Source organism: Falco biarmicus, chromosome 6, assembly GCF_023638135.1.
Source record: "Falco biarmicus isolate bFalBia1 chromosome 6, bFalBia1.pri, whole genome shotgun sequence".
NCBI classification, from domain to species: Eukaryota; Metazoa; Chordata; class Aves; order Falconiformes; family Falconidae; genus Falco; species Falco biarmicus.
The window spans coordinates 28,496,764-28,510,807 of record NC_079293.1 but is presented as its reverse complement, the minus strand read 5'-3'; the positions used below and the strand labels follow the sequence as shown (position 1 = coordinate 28,510,807).

The 14,044-nt window shown below is 44.3% G+C and overlaps 1 protein-coding gene across 1 annotated transcript; it reads right to left on the bottom strand.

Moving 5' to 3' along the window:
* Positions 1 to 7,118: 7,118 nt before the first annotated feature.
* On the bottom strand, positions 7,119 to 13,009 carry RRM2 (ribonucleotide reductase regulatory subunit M2). Its single transcript, XM_056342830.1, has 10 exons — positions 12,840 to 13,009; positions 12,688 to 12,765; positions 12,317 to 12,448; positions 12,082 to 12,198; positions 11,464 to 11,597; positions 10,494 to 10,588; positions 8,988 to 9,121; positions 8,453 to 8,557; positions 8,202 to 8,315; positions 7,119 to 7,820 (listed from the first exon to the last, which is right to left on the bottom strand). The coding sequence occupies exons 1-10, from the start codon at positions 12,948 to 12,950 to the stop codon at positions 7,668 to 7,670; spliced, it is 1,173 nt and encodes a 390-aa protein (XP_056198805.1). The 5' UTR covers positions 12,951 to 13,009; the 3' UTR covers positions 7,119 to 7,667.
* Positions 13,010 to 14,044: the final 1,035 nt, after the last annotated feature.

The following is a 14,044-nucleotide window of genomic DNA, read 5'->3' as shown; positions in this document are numbered from 1 at the left end:
TGTGTTATTGGGGATATAAGTGGTGAAATCACATCTGCTTCTTGGATATATGCAGCAATATTTAACATTTTATTTGAAACGTTTTTGCTTTAATTAAAATGCAACCCAGTCACCCTGCTATTTCACATATAATCCCAAGGGTTTAGTAGTGTGAAATGCAGAATCACAGCTAAATAATGGAAAGGTGGCAAGATTAAAAACTTATCATAAAATTAGCCTATTTAGCATAGTAAATAGCTTTTCATTTTGACAAGGGATAACCACGTTATGGAAACATGTATTAAAAATAATCCTGTTAGGTTTTTCAGTGTTTGCCAGTCTTAGTTCACACATGGCAATAAACCCAGATCAGAGTAACTTTTCCGAAGTCTGTATATCTGCAGATATTTACAGTATTATCAAGAGCAGCCATAACAGTTTCATCAATAGAATGAGATACAATTTTCAGAAGCAGTAATTGAAACAGCTAAGTTCTTCCTAGGCCTTCGATAAACCTACAGTGCATTCTGCTTAAAGTTATTATAGAATCCAATATACAATTAATATTTCTATTCCTTTTAGGAGTGAATTAGATTTTAGTCCTCCTTATAGCTGAGATTGCATTAAGCGGCATCACAGAATTGCACAGCCGCAGCAGGCACTGAACGCTGGCCCAGCTAACATTGCTCTGCTCTGGAATGTTCCTTTCAAATACGCTCCCTGTGTCAAAACCCTGCTTCTCACGTTCCTCTGATGACTGCTCATTGCTCCACAGCTTCCCTGCCAAGTCTCTGCTCAGTGTTAACTTTTAAAGCAGAGAAATTGTAGGAGTTTGGGGTTTCCTTTGGGGCGGGGGGGGTGGTCATGTTAGCATCACCCTCAAAATAAAATTGAAGGAAGAGATAAATCATTCCATTAAATACCAATGAGAGACCTATGCAAATCCAGCTGTCAGCATGTTCTCTGCTATTTACGGAACTGAGATTAAGCTAAAGCGGGCAGCTTCTGTGACTGCTGTTTATTTGTGTCCTGAATTGGGAAAACACATTCCAACGTCTCTCAGAGCAGACATCCAGGGCCAAGAGGATGGAGAACAATTCTGAAGCACTGACAGAAACACACTTACTGAAAACTCCTAGGTCACATCAAAACAAAATGATTAGATAAAGGAGTTCAAAGGAAGTGATAAAGTCACCACAAGAAACACTGCTGAAGCCAAACATTTCATCTTGATTTTGAATCACATCAGGATTTTGCCAGTTGAGTAGTTCAGAGATAAATTCTGATAAAATATTTTCATTTTAATGAGGTATCTTCCAAAGGGAAGCAGGAAAGCTTTGGCCAACACTGGTCACAAGGCAGACTGGCTGCAGTCCCTGGCAGTAGGGCAGCAGCCAGGGCTGCAGAAGGATGCTAGAAGACACCGGCAAAGCTGGACTTGGTGTTTGCTGTTGCCTGACTCAGATCTACATCAGCTTGCAACTGCCTCTGAGCTAGATCTTTGGGGTAACACCTGGGAGAGCATCTCAGGAGCTGGATTCCAACAGCTGACTAAAAGGACAAGCGAGGTAGGCAGCTCCCAGCCTAGGAGGGTAGGAGAAATGCCTGGCAATGTGGCTACAGACATCAGAGCCAGCCAGCAAAATATGAAATAAAATGATGTGTAAGTGGTCAAAGATGCAGCTGAGCATCATGTGGGACTTTGAATTGAATGGAAGAGAGTCATTGACCATCCTTCCCTGGTGCTCTAGCCCAAGCAGCACCTTTGCAGCCATGGATCTACCTGGAGGTACGCTTTCTCCAGGACATACTTACACTGCAAGAACTGGTTTCCCTAAATATTAGTCCATCCGCAAAAAATACCTGCAAGCACCTTCCTTTGGGGTCAAGCACCTCAGTCTTTAAATGACTGGTTTAGCAGACTAGCTGTTTCCCTGCAACTCATTTGGATGCCTGGCTTAGTTAACTGACAATCCAAAAATAAAGTCTACCAGACTGCTAGGCCTGATCCAAGGGGGAGCAAAGACTGCACAAGCCACCCTGGATTGTATCGGCAGCACTTTGCAATACAAGAGGCTGTAACAGGACTAGCAGCATGCCCTAACCCCAAAGAGAACTAAAACACAGCTCAACTTTTTGGAAGCTCGGCACTTCCAAGATTTGGACACCTAAGAACCACAGACTCCCCCCTACTTTAAGATAAATCCTACAATACTGGGAAAATACCAATTACTTACTGGTAACTGGTAGCAGAAACTAGCCTAGCATGGATTTTTCCCCAGTCTGTATCTCAGAAGCACCATTGTGTATCCAACACCAGAGTCCTCACCCTTAGGCCAAAACAAAAACCTCCACACACATGTTCAGCATCAGACAAATGCTCCCAAGTGCCATATGACTTCAGCATCTCCTAGTAATTCACTGCAATCTTCATCCGATGAACAAAGCAACATTGCCTGTGGCAAGATTATACACTGTATTATAACCAAGGAAAAAGCAGAAGAGGGGTTTGGTTATACAAAAAAATTGCAGAGCTGTGCCACTAAAATATATTTCTTTATATATTTGAAGTTTGAAAAAAATTATTAACAGCGGGGAAGAGAAAAGGTATTAGCTTCCTTCACCCCTGATGCATTTCAGGATTTGTACTTGCAGAAAAATAATAAGCATCCACAGCAAGAACTTTTAACACAACTCATTCTTCTGGAGCAGGAAGCACTCACCCTTCAACCTCGATTCTCCAGCAGATTCCAAAGCACAATGTGGTGTGGGAGAAAACTAAAGTCAGGATCCAAAGGCACAGCTCTGGTGGCCAGTCAATGCCCTGGGGATCTGCTTAGCCTTACCTCTGGATCACGATGGCGACACAGGTTTCTCAGCTGATACCCAGAAGAGCACCAGTAACATCCAGATGTGGGAATGAAAAGTGGTATTCCTTCTTCATACCATCAGAGTCCCACAGCTATCTCTAAGGGTAGATACCCAGCCACCACCATTTCTCTGCTTATCAACATCAATAAGAGCTCATCACTGAAGTCCGTGATACACTCTAAAGGGATAAAAATTTTCCTGGCCCCCATTTCTCTGCAGGCTCAGGAAGTAGCATTATTACCATTGCTCCAAAGATCAATTGGGCATAACTTCAGAAGTTAAAACCACTATCTGACACATACCAGACAGGATTTTTTTTTCCCCCGTTAGCTTAATCTTTCAGCTATTCTTCACATAAAGACTGTTCTACAGCAGAAACCAAACAACTGTGCTGTGAAGATCACAGCATCTCAGGCACGCTCCCAAGGGATGAATTCCTAACAAAAAACTAGCTGTCCATCAGCAAACAGAACTCAAGATTTAACTCTCCATAACTCTCAAATCCTTCCTGAAGCAAGCATAAGTCACTATGCACAAAAAAAAAGGCCAAAGCACCAAGAGCTAATCAACAGCTTAAAATAAAACAAGCCACGGTCACCTGTGAAAAGCAGGCTTTGAACAAGCACAACTGCTGCTTTCTGCCAGGCAAAGTTTCTGATTATTGACTGGTGCAGAGGAAGCAGTTACCTTTCAGGGACCGCACCAGTTAATACACTGCAGTAGGTTTGCGTGGCAAGATGCTGGTAGCAGGGGGGCAAAGGGGTGGCTTCTGTGAGAAGCTGCCAGAAGCTCCCCCATGTCCAACAGAGCCAGCACCAAGGATGAGCCCACCACAACAGCACCTCTGTGATAACACAGTTTAGAAGGGGGGAAAGGTTACTGTGCAACTGCAATTGCAGCAGGGAGAGGAGTGAGACTGTGTGAGAGCAGCAACTGCAGACACCCAGGTCTGCGAAGGAGGGGCAGGAGGTGCTCCAGGCACCAGAGCAGATTCCCCTGCAGCCTGTGGTGGACCACAATGAGGCAGGCTGTGCCCCTGCAGCCCACGGAGGACCCCACACCAGAGCAGGGGCAGAGTGAGGAACACCTCTCCAAGGAGGAAGAAGCAGCAGAAACGTGCTATGAACTGACCGCAAAGCCCACGCCCCATCACCCTGCGCTGCTGACAGGGGAGGAGGGAAAGAAAAAGCAGGAGTGAAGTTTAACCTGGGAAGAAGGGAGAGGCTGGGGGAAACTGTTTGAAGATTTGGGTTTATTTCTTATTCCTACTCTGATGTCATTGGTAATAAATTATTTTCCCCAATTCAAGTCTGTGGCCCATAACTGGTCTCTCCCTATCCTTATTTCTTGACTCACAAGCCCTTGATTTTACTTCCTCTCCCCTGTCCAGCTGAGGGGAGTGATGGAACAGTGTGGTGGGTAGCTGGCATCCACCCAGGGTCAACCCACCACATCTGCCTTCAGATGTGCAGGCTGGCTGGCTGACCTCTTCTGGGCACAAATTGCTGTAATCACTCCAGGGAATCTGAGAAATCTGGGGATTTTCTTTTTGTCATTACACTGTTGCAGTTGCTTCCTGAGGATGAGGCTGACATTAGCTTGATACTCTTACTCCTCCACATCCTCTAAGGCTTTCAACATTTGACACAACCTGAAGTGAAAATGTGTCAATTAAGAGTTACAGAGGCTTTCTTTCCTGAACCCATGCAATTATATTTTTAAAGCTACAATAGGAAATAAATATAACAGAAACTATGCTCAAGGTTACTGTTCTTCCATTTTATCTGGTGCTGTTAAAAGCCATTAATTTTAACAGCAATAAAGCACACAGGGGAGAGCTAGGGATCAGCTCTGTATAAATTAACAACAGACATCAGAGTATTGCACCACCAAATATATCCGGTTTTACTTATCCCGCAGTATTTTTTTTCCTCTACTAGCTTAATCGCTTTTCACTTGCAGCAATTACTCTGCCAGAACCCCTACTAGACAGCTGTTCCAATTCATACATGGATAAAAAAATCAGTACTTTCATTACTTTGCTTCAAATCTCTCCTGCTTCTCCATACTCCATTCCAAAACATATTCCAAAGGGTCAGTTATTTCTACTGAAACTTATTTTTCCGAGTAGTAGTTTATTGGAAAGAAATAAGAGATTGTTATCTCCTCAATGCTTAAGAGGATCAAGTGTCAAAGCAACAGGCATCTCAGCTGAATTGGAAAGTAATCTGTTTTCAGTAAAGTATTTTATCAAGATTGGACATGACCTAAGCAAGACATTTAAATCTTTTTGAGAACTGAAAATTAAAATAGGTGGGACCAGATGCATAGCTTCTCTCCAGACTATGTTAAAAACCAATTTGCATTACAGCAAGTACATAAACAAAAACTAAGTAGGCATTTAGACATCAGTGGCACCAGGATAAGATTAATACCAGCCACAGCAAGTCTTATGCTCTTGAATCGCTTCTAATTCCCATCTAATCTATCTCTAATGTGTCCATGTCTACAGTATCTATTACCCTGTAAGAGCAATGCTTGGCTAGAAGGGACATTCTTCCTACCTGCCATTACAAATGATTACTCTGCCATGTCAAATCCATTCTGAGCAGTTCTTTATATTAAGCTGAAGACAGAGTTCCAGTACATATCTCCAAAAATTAAGGAGAACAAATTAAAGCTTTCTGCCCTAATAATTCTCACGTATTGATCCTCGGCACATACTAAGGATCTAGTGGGAAGAGAGTGCTGTAATATAGCTATATCCTACTCTTACATTAGAGAAGTCTTACCCTTTTTCTATGTCAAGTACATAAATTAACATACTTTAATATAAATTAACACCGCTATGTTATACTTGGATCCAAAGTGACCTCAGTACATTATTAGTCTCACTTATGCTCTAAACATAGCCTTACACCACGAGTGCTGATGCCTCGCACCAGACTTAGTTTGAGCAAAGCTTTGACAGCCAAGAGAAGCCAAGGAAAAGCACAAAGCCCCATTTGCTGCAGCTGGTATTTAGCCAGAATCCTGCCTAACTAAAAACGAGCATTACATTTCATTGTTTCAAAAAGTTGTCTGGCTATCCCAACTTAACACATCCCTGTTCCAGTTCCCAATATATTAATCTCTGACCACTGCAATCACCACCAGCAGTGCTGCAGGGGCATTAGAGCACCATCTGTTAACAGTCTTATATCTTCTACTTTGAATTCCAGACTTTGAACCTTGGGATTTTCCAATTATTTACATTTCTCTCCCAAGGACAGCCTTGGAAACTTGCACATCCTCCTAGCTTGAGACACCCAAGGGAAGAACAGTCACACACCACCTTCAGTGCAATCAAGAGCGAAGGAGCAAAAGCCAGCAAGAGGGTTAATTCTATACGAAGGCAGCATCTCTCAAAGCAGCACTATATATACGCTATACTTCAGAGGGAGCACTTTAGCAGGAAGCAGTAAACCCCAGTATTCTTTCCTTTCAAGGAAATGCTTTGAGTTCTGTAAAGTTTATTTTCCATACCAGCTACACTTGAGGAAGAAGGGCAGACTTGCAGGACAGTCTTTGTTAGGTGTTAGATGGAAGAAACTCCTTTTTGTACATCAAAGCAATAGCTAATTTCAGTCTATCCCATTGTTATTTTACCTCACTGCAGATAATTTGCAGGAAACTAACCCAAGACCACAGGGAACTCCTTCACTGACCATATGCCCTTACCAAAGTTATATTAAGCATACCCATTCCTGTGGCTCCATGTTTAGCATGGAGTAACAATGTCATAAAGATGTACTTTGTTTTCACTACCGTTATGTATTAAAACCAAACCCTAACTGCATGATGCGGAAGCCAATACTGAGCCTGAATTAGCTGAATTTACCCTAAACCACCATCCATTTGATACAGTCAATCTTAAAGCCAAGTACAACAATTTCACTTGACATCTACTAACCACATGACTACACAGTTACTTCCCACAAAACTTACATTTACTTGCAATTCAGAAGGAAATTATCACACAGCTTTATCCGTTGCAGCACTGAAGCCAGTACAACCCTCAAACAGCTCTTTATTATATGAAATACTGTTCCCAGATAAGGAAAAAATTCAGTCCAGAAACCAGCTATATGTTATTTCTCAGCAGCCAAGATATCCAACTCACTAAGTTCTTCACCTTCCATACCATGTTTCTTCCTGTTCCCTTATAGTTTGATTCGCAGCACCATTTTTAAGTTACATACCCAGAAAGAAGCACAAGTCATAAAAGGTTAGGTTGCAAAAGTCTAAAGATTTAGACTTGCATTTTACTGTTCTCAAATATTACAAGAGTTTATTTTCAACAGTAAAGTGCCAGGTTTATGTACAAACTATTAAAACAATAGTGAAAAAGGTAAACTTAAAACCTGCTAAGAAAGCAGGGAGGTCATGTAGTTGCCTCCAGAGTTTTCTACAGAGTATTCAGCAAATTTAACACTAGAATTGCTCAGCTGCTCCTTTTTCTGTGGGAAAAACAGCAGAAGCTAGTGGTCGCTGCCCATAACCTCCTGTCTTGCAGAAGGTGCCCTTATCTTCAACAAAATGGAGTAGCATAAGTTATAAGAGACACACCTAAACATTCTATGAATTATCATTGGCAAAGCCTAGTAAAAAGGTATTTTACTGCTGGAGCTACACTAGCCTCCTGAAAAGTACCAACATCACCACACTTTAGGAGTGGGATTTCAGTACAGCAATCAAGTCACACTGTGACTCAATATATTTAACATTTCCCTATAAACAGGGGAGCACATGCTCTAACTCATATGGTCTCAGTTCATTTAGAAGTCTGCATCCAGGGTGAAAGAGTTGTCTGTGGACTTCGACATAACTCCCATTCTCTGATATTCACCTACTCTCTTCTCAAAGAAATTGGTCTTGCCTTCCAGAGAGATGTTTTCCATGAAGTCAAAAGGATTCTCTGCTTTGTAAATCTGAAATGCAAAGGCAATTCAGGTTACACTACAGGTACACACATCTTGAATATGCGAGAGCATTAAGACTCCTTCCAGCTCATCTCTAATGACATCAGCAGGCTTACTACACAGCAAACAAAAATCTGTGCCCCAGGCCTTTTTTATTGCATTCATTCCTGTCTCTTAGCTGCAGTACACAAGCACAGTGACTCTTGCATAGCGTTTTTTCCATAGTATCCTTTAGCTTTTCTTTCTGTGGGTCTCCAAAGAGGATCGAGCAGCAGGACCGCTAAATGTTTTTACAAGTTATACCAATACTGCTGCAGCCATTTCAGGATGTGGGTTTCTGGACGAAGTAATTATCTTTTCCCCATGAAAGATTCAGCGTATTGGTCTTACCTTGTTAAATCCCAGTTCCAGCATAAGCCGGTCTGCTACAAACTCTATGTACTGTTTCATTAAAGTGCAGTTCATGCCAATCAGCTTTACAGGCAGTGCCTCCGTCAAGAATTCCTGCAGATAATAGAAGCACTTTACATACAGAAACTGGTATTCACATTCTGTACTGTCTAGATTAATTTTGTACCCAACAGCTCCCCAGCTTTCTACTTAATTGCTATCAAGTTCCTAAACAAGGAGCAGACAATTACCTGTTCTATGAGAACAGCATTCATGATTATTTCCTTTACTCTCTCCTCTGATGGTTTGTGTATCAAGTGCTTGAACATGAGGCAGGCAAAATCACAGTGCAAGCCCTAGAAAGAAGTTTTAGAAAATTATTTCAGGAACACTGATTTAAAAGAGCCACTCAAATCAGTAGCACAGAATAAATGGCACCATCTTGGCACCCATCACGTTAGTATTACCTACAGACAACTTTTTACTTAACCAGGAGGAGGTATACGCAAGTTCAGCCAGTACTAGTTGCACTTGCTCCAAATGGCAAGGTATACCGAGTGCAAGAGTCTGTGAGAACCCTTAACCTACCTTAGAGAAAGTAAAACGCTAAATTCATTCAGTCTCTCCTGCAAGATCCACGATGACACATGCTTAAACACTTCAGTGAGCTTTACAGACTGCCTGTTTCTACACATACTCCTGTTAAAATACAGGCTGCACCCAAGTATCATTACTTTGACCTACTGTGGCACATTACAGTCTTAAACACTAGAATTTGATTCATACCTCATCTCTACTGATTAGTTCATTTGAAAAAGTGAGTCCAGGCATTAATCCTCTTTTCTTCAGCCAAAAAATTGATGCAAAAGAACCAGAAAAGAAGATTCCTTCCACTGCTGCAAAAGCTACTACACGCTCTCCTGTCAAGAAAAGATTGATAGTAATATCACAGAGAAAACCTAACAGGATTAATACTCAGAAGTTGCAAGTAGACCAGCAAACTGCATTCTCCAAGGCAAGTTTCTGCTCAAGTCTGCTAAGGCCTGTCCTTAAAAACTATTGCAGTAAAGGCTTTCAGTCGTGAAGCAGACCTTTTAACATGAGAGGAAGTAAAAACCAATTGGAGTAGCTACTAAGTAGCTGAAGCCAAGACTCCTTCCCCCAGGTTATCCATCAACACCACCCTTTTTCAAAGGCTGCACGATGAAAATAAAAGGAGTCATTTTAGCAGCCGGTTTAAATCAGTGTCTGGTTAAGTAAGGAACTTTGACCATGAACGCTCTAATGCTAGTGAAATAATGATCTGTACCATCTCATCTCTCCTTTTAAGTGAGACATCGAGAAACAGTAAGACAATAGAGTTACAGCCTCCAACTGCACAGCTTGTATCCAAAACAGTGCAGCCAGCAGGACAAGGGAGATGACCATCCCCCTGTGCTGGGCACTGGTGAGGCTGCACCTCAAATCCTGTGTTCAGCTTTGGGCTCCTCACTGCAAGGGAGACTTGGAGGGGCTGGAGCGTGTCCAGAGACGGGCAACAGGGCTTGTGAAAGGACCGATGAACAAGTCTTATGAGGAGCAGCTGAGGGAGCCAGGGTTGTTTAGCCTGAAAGAGCCAGCAGCTCAGGGGTGACCTTACTACTCTCTACAACCACCTGAAAGGAGGCTGCGGGTAGGTGGGAGTCAGTCCCTTCTCCCAGATAACTAGTGACAGGACAAGAGGAAACTGCCTCAAGCTGAGCCTGGGAGGTTTAGATTGGATGTTAGGAAAAAATCTTCACTGAAAGGGTGGTTAATCATTGGAGCAGGCTGTCCAGGGAGATGGTGGAATCACCATCCCTGGAAGTGCTTAAAAAGCATGTAGATGCGGTGCTTAGGGACATGGTTTAGTGATGGACTTTGCAGTCCTGGGTTAACAGTTTGACGTCATGAACTCAAAGGTCTTTTCCAACCTAAGTGCTTCTATGCCTGCTGGAGACAGACTGCCAGTACAGTTTTGGACACGTGACAGCAATTTACAATTTGATCATATAGCCAGGCATATGCGTATCACTACATGAGCTACCATTATTCAAAATGACAGCAATTTTGTAAAGATTCATGTCATTAGCTCATTTGCAAGACAAAAATTGTTGTCTTCATCTCCAGAATTATACTAGTATGTTACACTGGAGAGCATATACTCTCCCTGTGACAACAATCCCTGTGAACTGTGAAGTCTAGAGAAATGGTGGTTTCCCTGTTTTTTAGGAAAAAAATTTCCCTTTTCTTCCAATAGATTTACGTACTCACCATATGTTGCCTTCCTGTCTCCAATCCAGCGCATGGCCCAGTCAGCCTTCTTTTTAACACACGGTAACGTTTCAATGGCATTAAAAAGAAATTCCCTGAGAAAGATAAAATACATCAGGACTGGACATCAGCAAAACTAGTACAACAAGCATTCACTGTCATAGGTGGCCTTGTTCACTTAGAAGTGGTCTGGACCTTCATCCTGATATTTAAGTCTCCTTCCCCATCATAATTTGCACCAGTCTAGCTGTATTTATAGCCAACTACCTTTTCATCACCTACACATCACACTAACACCAGTTCACATGAATTCCTATAACAGTATCAAGAGGAACAGTTTCATCAAGCGTTAACACTTGAAACAAGGCTTTCAAAACCACAGAACCACTAGCCTCCACTTCCCAGTGGCAAGGCACCAGAGCTCTCATGTTAGCAGTTCTGCCTTAACCATTTCTATTCAGAGATTCCAGTAATGTAAATGACACAGTCAGCTTTCTACAAAGTAGCAGCTATTAAGTATACCTAGACTGCAAATTGCACTGCAATACCACATGAGATTTAACCCAACACCAGAACTGAACACTGGTGTTTAGTTCCAAGACCCCATTTCTTGATTTTAATCTATAGTTTTCATAGCAAGATGAATTTTTTCTATATAGCTTTCTAATAGGTGAAGGGATCCTCCATGATTTAATACACTCACCTTATTTGACTGCTCCACCTTTCAGTTTCACTCCTTTATTTTTCAGTATTAAAGTGGTTTCAGCTTCACTCTTATTCTAATAAGCTCTTGCTGATACACTTCAGAGGACAAAGGTATTCTGAAGCAAAGCTGCTCTTAAGAAACAGTAGTATTTCACATAAATCTAGTTTAAATCCTAGTTAACCTTAAAGTCGGAGTGACTGACATGCATCATTTAAATATCAACACTTAAGAGGTTTGAATTTTTCATCATCAACTAATACAAACCTCTCCTTAGAATCTTTAATGTAGGTGTCAATAAGAAGACTGTACATTTCTGAATGTATATTTTCCATTGCGATCTGGAAGCCATAGAAACAGCGAGCTTCTGTAATTTGTACTTCTTGACTGAACCGCTCCACCTAGAGGAAATAAATGAGTGTTTGCACAAGCATGTATAACAAATTTGCAGGTTCGAGGCATTGATGCTGTAACAGCTCTTGCTTAGCCTACAGAATACGCTTTCAGATTAATTCCAGACATGTGTATTCTTAACAACAATATGAAGAGCAATAGCCCCTTCACAGCTCCAAATCCCAAGAGAAATGGCAAAGCTTACTAGTTTTACTTATCCACCATTAGGGAGAAGAGAGCCGAGAAGGTGGCAACATAAGAAGGGCTCCAAACTAGCCAAGTATTGCCATAAAGCAATGCTCAGTGCAACACGGGGACTGGGCAAGCTTCTGGATTACAAAGGCAACCCCAATTTGCCAATTAGCTCAACAGGTAACGCCACATGATCCAACAAACAAGCTAGATCAGGCAACAAGTGTGTCAAACATGCAGTTACCTGGTTATTCTCCCGTTCGAGGGACATATCTATGAGGACTGTTTAAACACACTTACCAGGTTCTCGTTGACAATGCCATCGCTGGCAGCAAAGAAGGCAAGGACGTGAGAAATGAAGTACTTCTCCTCAGGCTTCAAGGACTCCCAGTGCTGGAGGTCTTTGGAAAGGTCCACCTGAAACATCACCAGAAGCAGCGACGATATAAACGAAGAGGCGGGGGCTCCAGGTAGGCGGCCCGTTGCCGAGCCCGGGGCTCCCCCCGGCACAGGCCGAGGCCGCCCGCCCCCTCACCTCCTCCGCCGTCCAGAAAGAGGCCTCGGCCTTCTTGTACATCTGCCAGATGTCGTGGTACTGGATGGGGAAGATGACGAACCGGCGGGGGTTGTCCCGCAGCAGCGGCTCCTCCTCGTCGCCCGGCGGCACCTGGAGCAGCGGGGTCGGGCTCGCCTCAGCCGGGCCGCGCCGGGGGCGGGGCGGCGCCAGGCCTTGGCGGGAAACAGGGAGGGCAGCGGGCCGGGGGCAGCCCCGGGAGGGAGGGGGGCGCGGGCGGAAGGGAGAGACGGGCCGTAGGGGCCGGCGCAGCGGGACGGGGGCCGCGCCAGCCGCCGGAGAAGGGGAGAGGGGAGAGGAGCGGGCGCGGTGCCCGGGCGTTGCGCACTCACCGGCTTCCCGTCGCCCTCCTGGAGGATCCTGCGGGCCGCCTTGCTGGCCAGGACGCGGGCGCTGCTGAGCACGGGGGGCTGCGGGGAGAGCGGCAGGGTGAGAGCCTGCCGCACTCCCGGGCGGGGAGCCGGCGGGCGGGGCGGGCGCTCACCGTGTTCTCCTTGTCGCTCAGCGCCAGGCTTTTCATCGGCGACAAGCTCTTCATGGGCGACAGGCGGGGCTGGTCGTGGCGGGCAGCGAGGGGGGCGCGGGCGGACAGCATGGTGACGGCGGCTGGCACGGGGCGGACAGCAGCGAAAGCGCGGCGTCTCCGCGCCGCCCCTTTATATTCCCTTCGAACTTGGCGCCAGAACGCCCGGCTGGCCACTCACAGCTCGCCGCCGCCCGCCCCCGCGCCTCTATTGACCGGTGCGGCGGCCGGGGCCCCGCCTCCCGGTGCGGCGGCGGCGGGAGGGGGAGAGGGAGAGAGCGAGCGCGAGCGAGCCCTGCCCTTCGCTTTGGCGCCGGCGGGGCGCGGAAAAGGCGGGAGAGCGCGGGGGCCCCGCCCCTCTGTCCCGCGCGCGGCGCGGCGGTGAGGAAAGCGCAAGCGCAGCCCGGCGGCCGTGCGGCCGGCGCAGCTTCCCGGGGGGCAGCACGTACATGCGTTTGTGCACACATCTAAATAGGTAAAGCGGTTTGAGGAGCGTTTCTCCCTTATATAATGTGGCTTCTCCGCAGAAAGAGAAATGAGTCAGTAATATGTGCTGTTGCTCTTTCTGCATGAATAAGGTCATATTTCCACCATTCTTTACCCTCTTCTTGCCTGAAATATTCAGTGCTGTCATTTCAATACCCAGACCATTAAATCTAATCATTAGAAATTACTAAAGACATTTTTGTCTGAGACAGACAGTGTTTGATTGTCACATCAAATCCCTAATTATTGTCCAAGTACACATCACCAGTATATTGCTACTCCAACATAACTCAAAATTGAAGGAGTGTAAAGTGACAATATTTTTTTTGTCAGTTGAGGAAGATATTGAGAAAAAGCTTGCATCAAGATGCAAACAGAACAGTGCTTCATTCACAAAACACCTGATGATATGCTGATGTCCCTCCAGTTTGTGCATCTTTGATGAAAATTAAAACACAACATTTAAATACTGTTTCTCAATACGTATCACTGAAAATCTGATGACATTGAAATCCTTACAACTATGAGAACACAGACTGAAAAGTTGTCTGAATTTATTTAGCTGGAGCTAAATCTTTAAAATTTTACCAACCAAGATGTTCAGCAACAAATTTAAAGTGCCTGAGCTTTCTGGAAAAAAAAGTATTCAAAAAATGTATACCATAATTGTAGGCAGATTT

Excerpts from the sequence above, each read along its gene's own strand:
- RRM2 (XM_056342830.1), bottom strand. The coding sequence starts at position 12,950 with ATGCTGTCCGCCCGCGCCCCCCTCGCTGCCCGCCACGACCAGCCCCGC. Across the intron at positions 11,598-12,081 it reads GCATTGTCAACGAGAACCTG|GTGGAGCGGTTCAGTCAAGA; the intron begins GTAAGTGTGTTT and ends TATTTCCTCTAG. Across the intron at positions 9,122-10,493 it reads AGACAGGAAGGCAACATATG|GAGAGCGTGTAGTAGCTTTT; the intron begins GTGAGTACGTAA and ends TTTTCTTGACAG.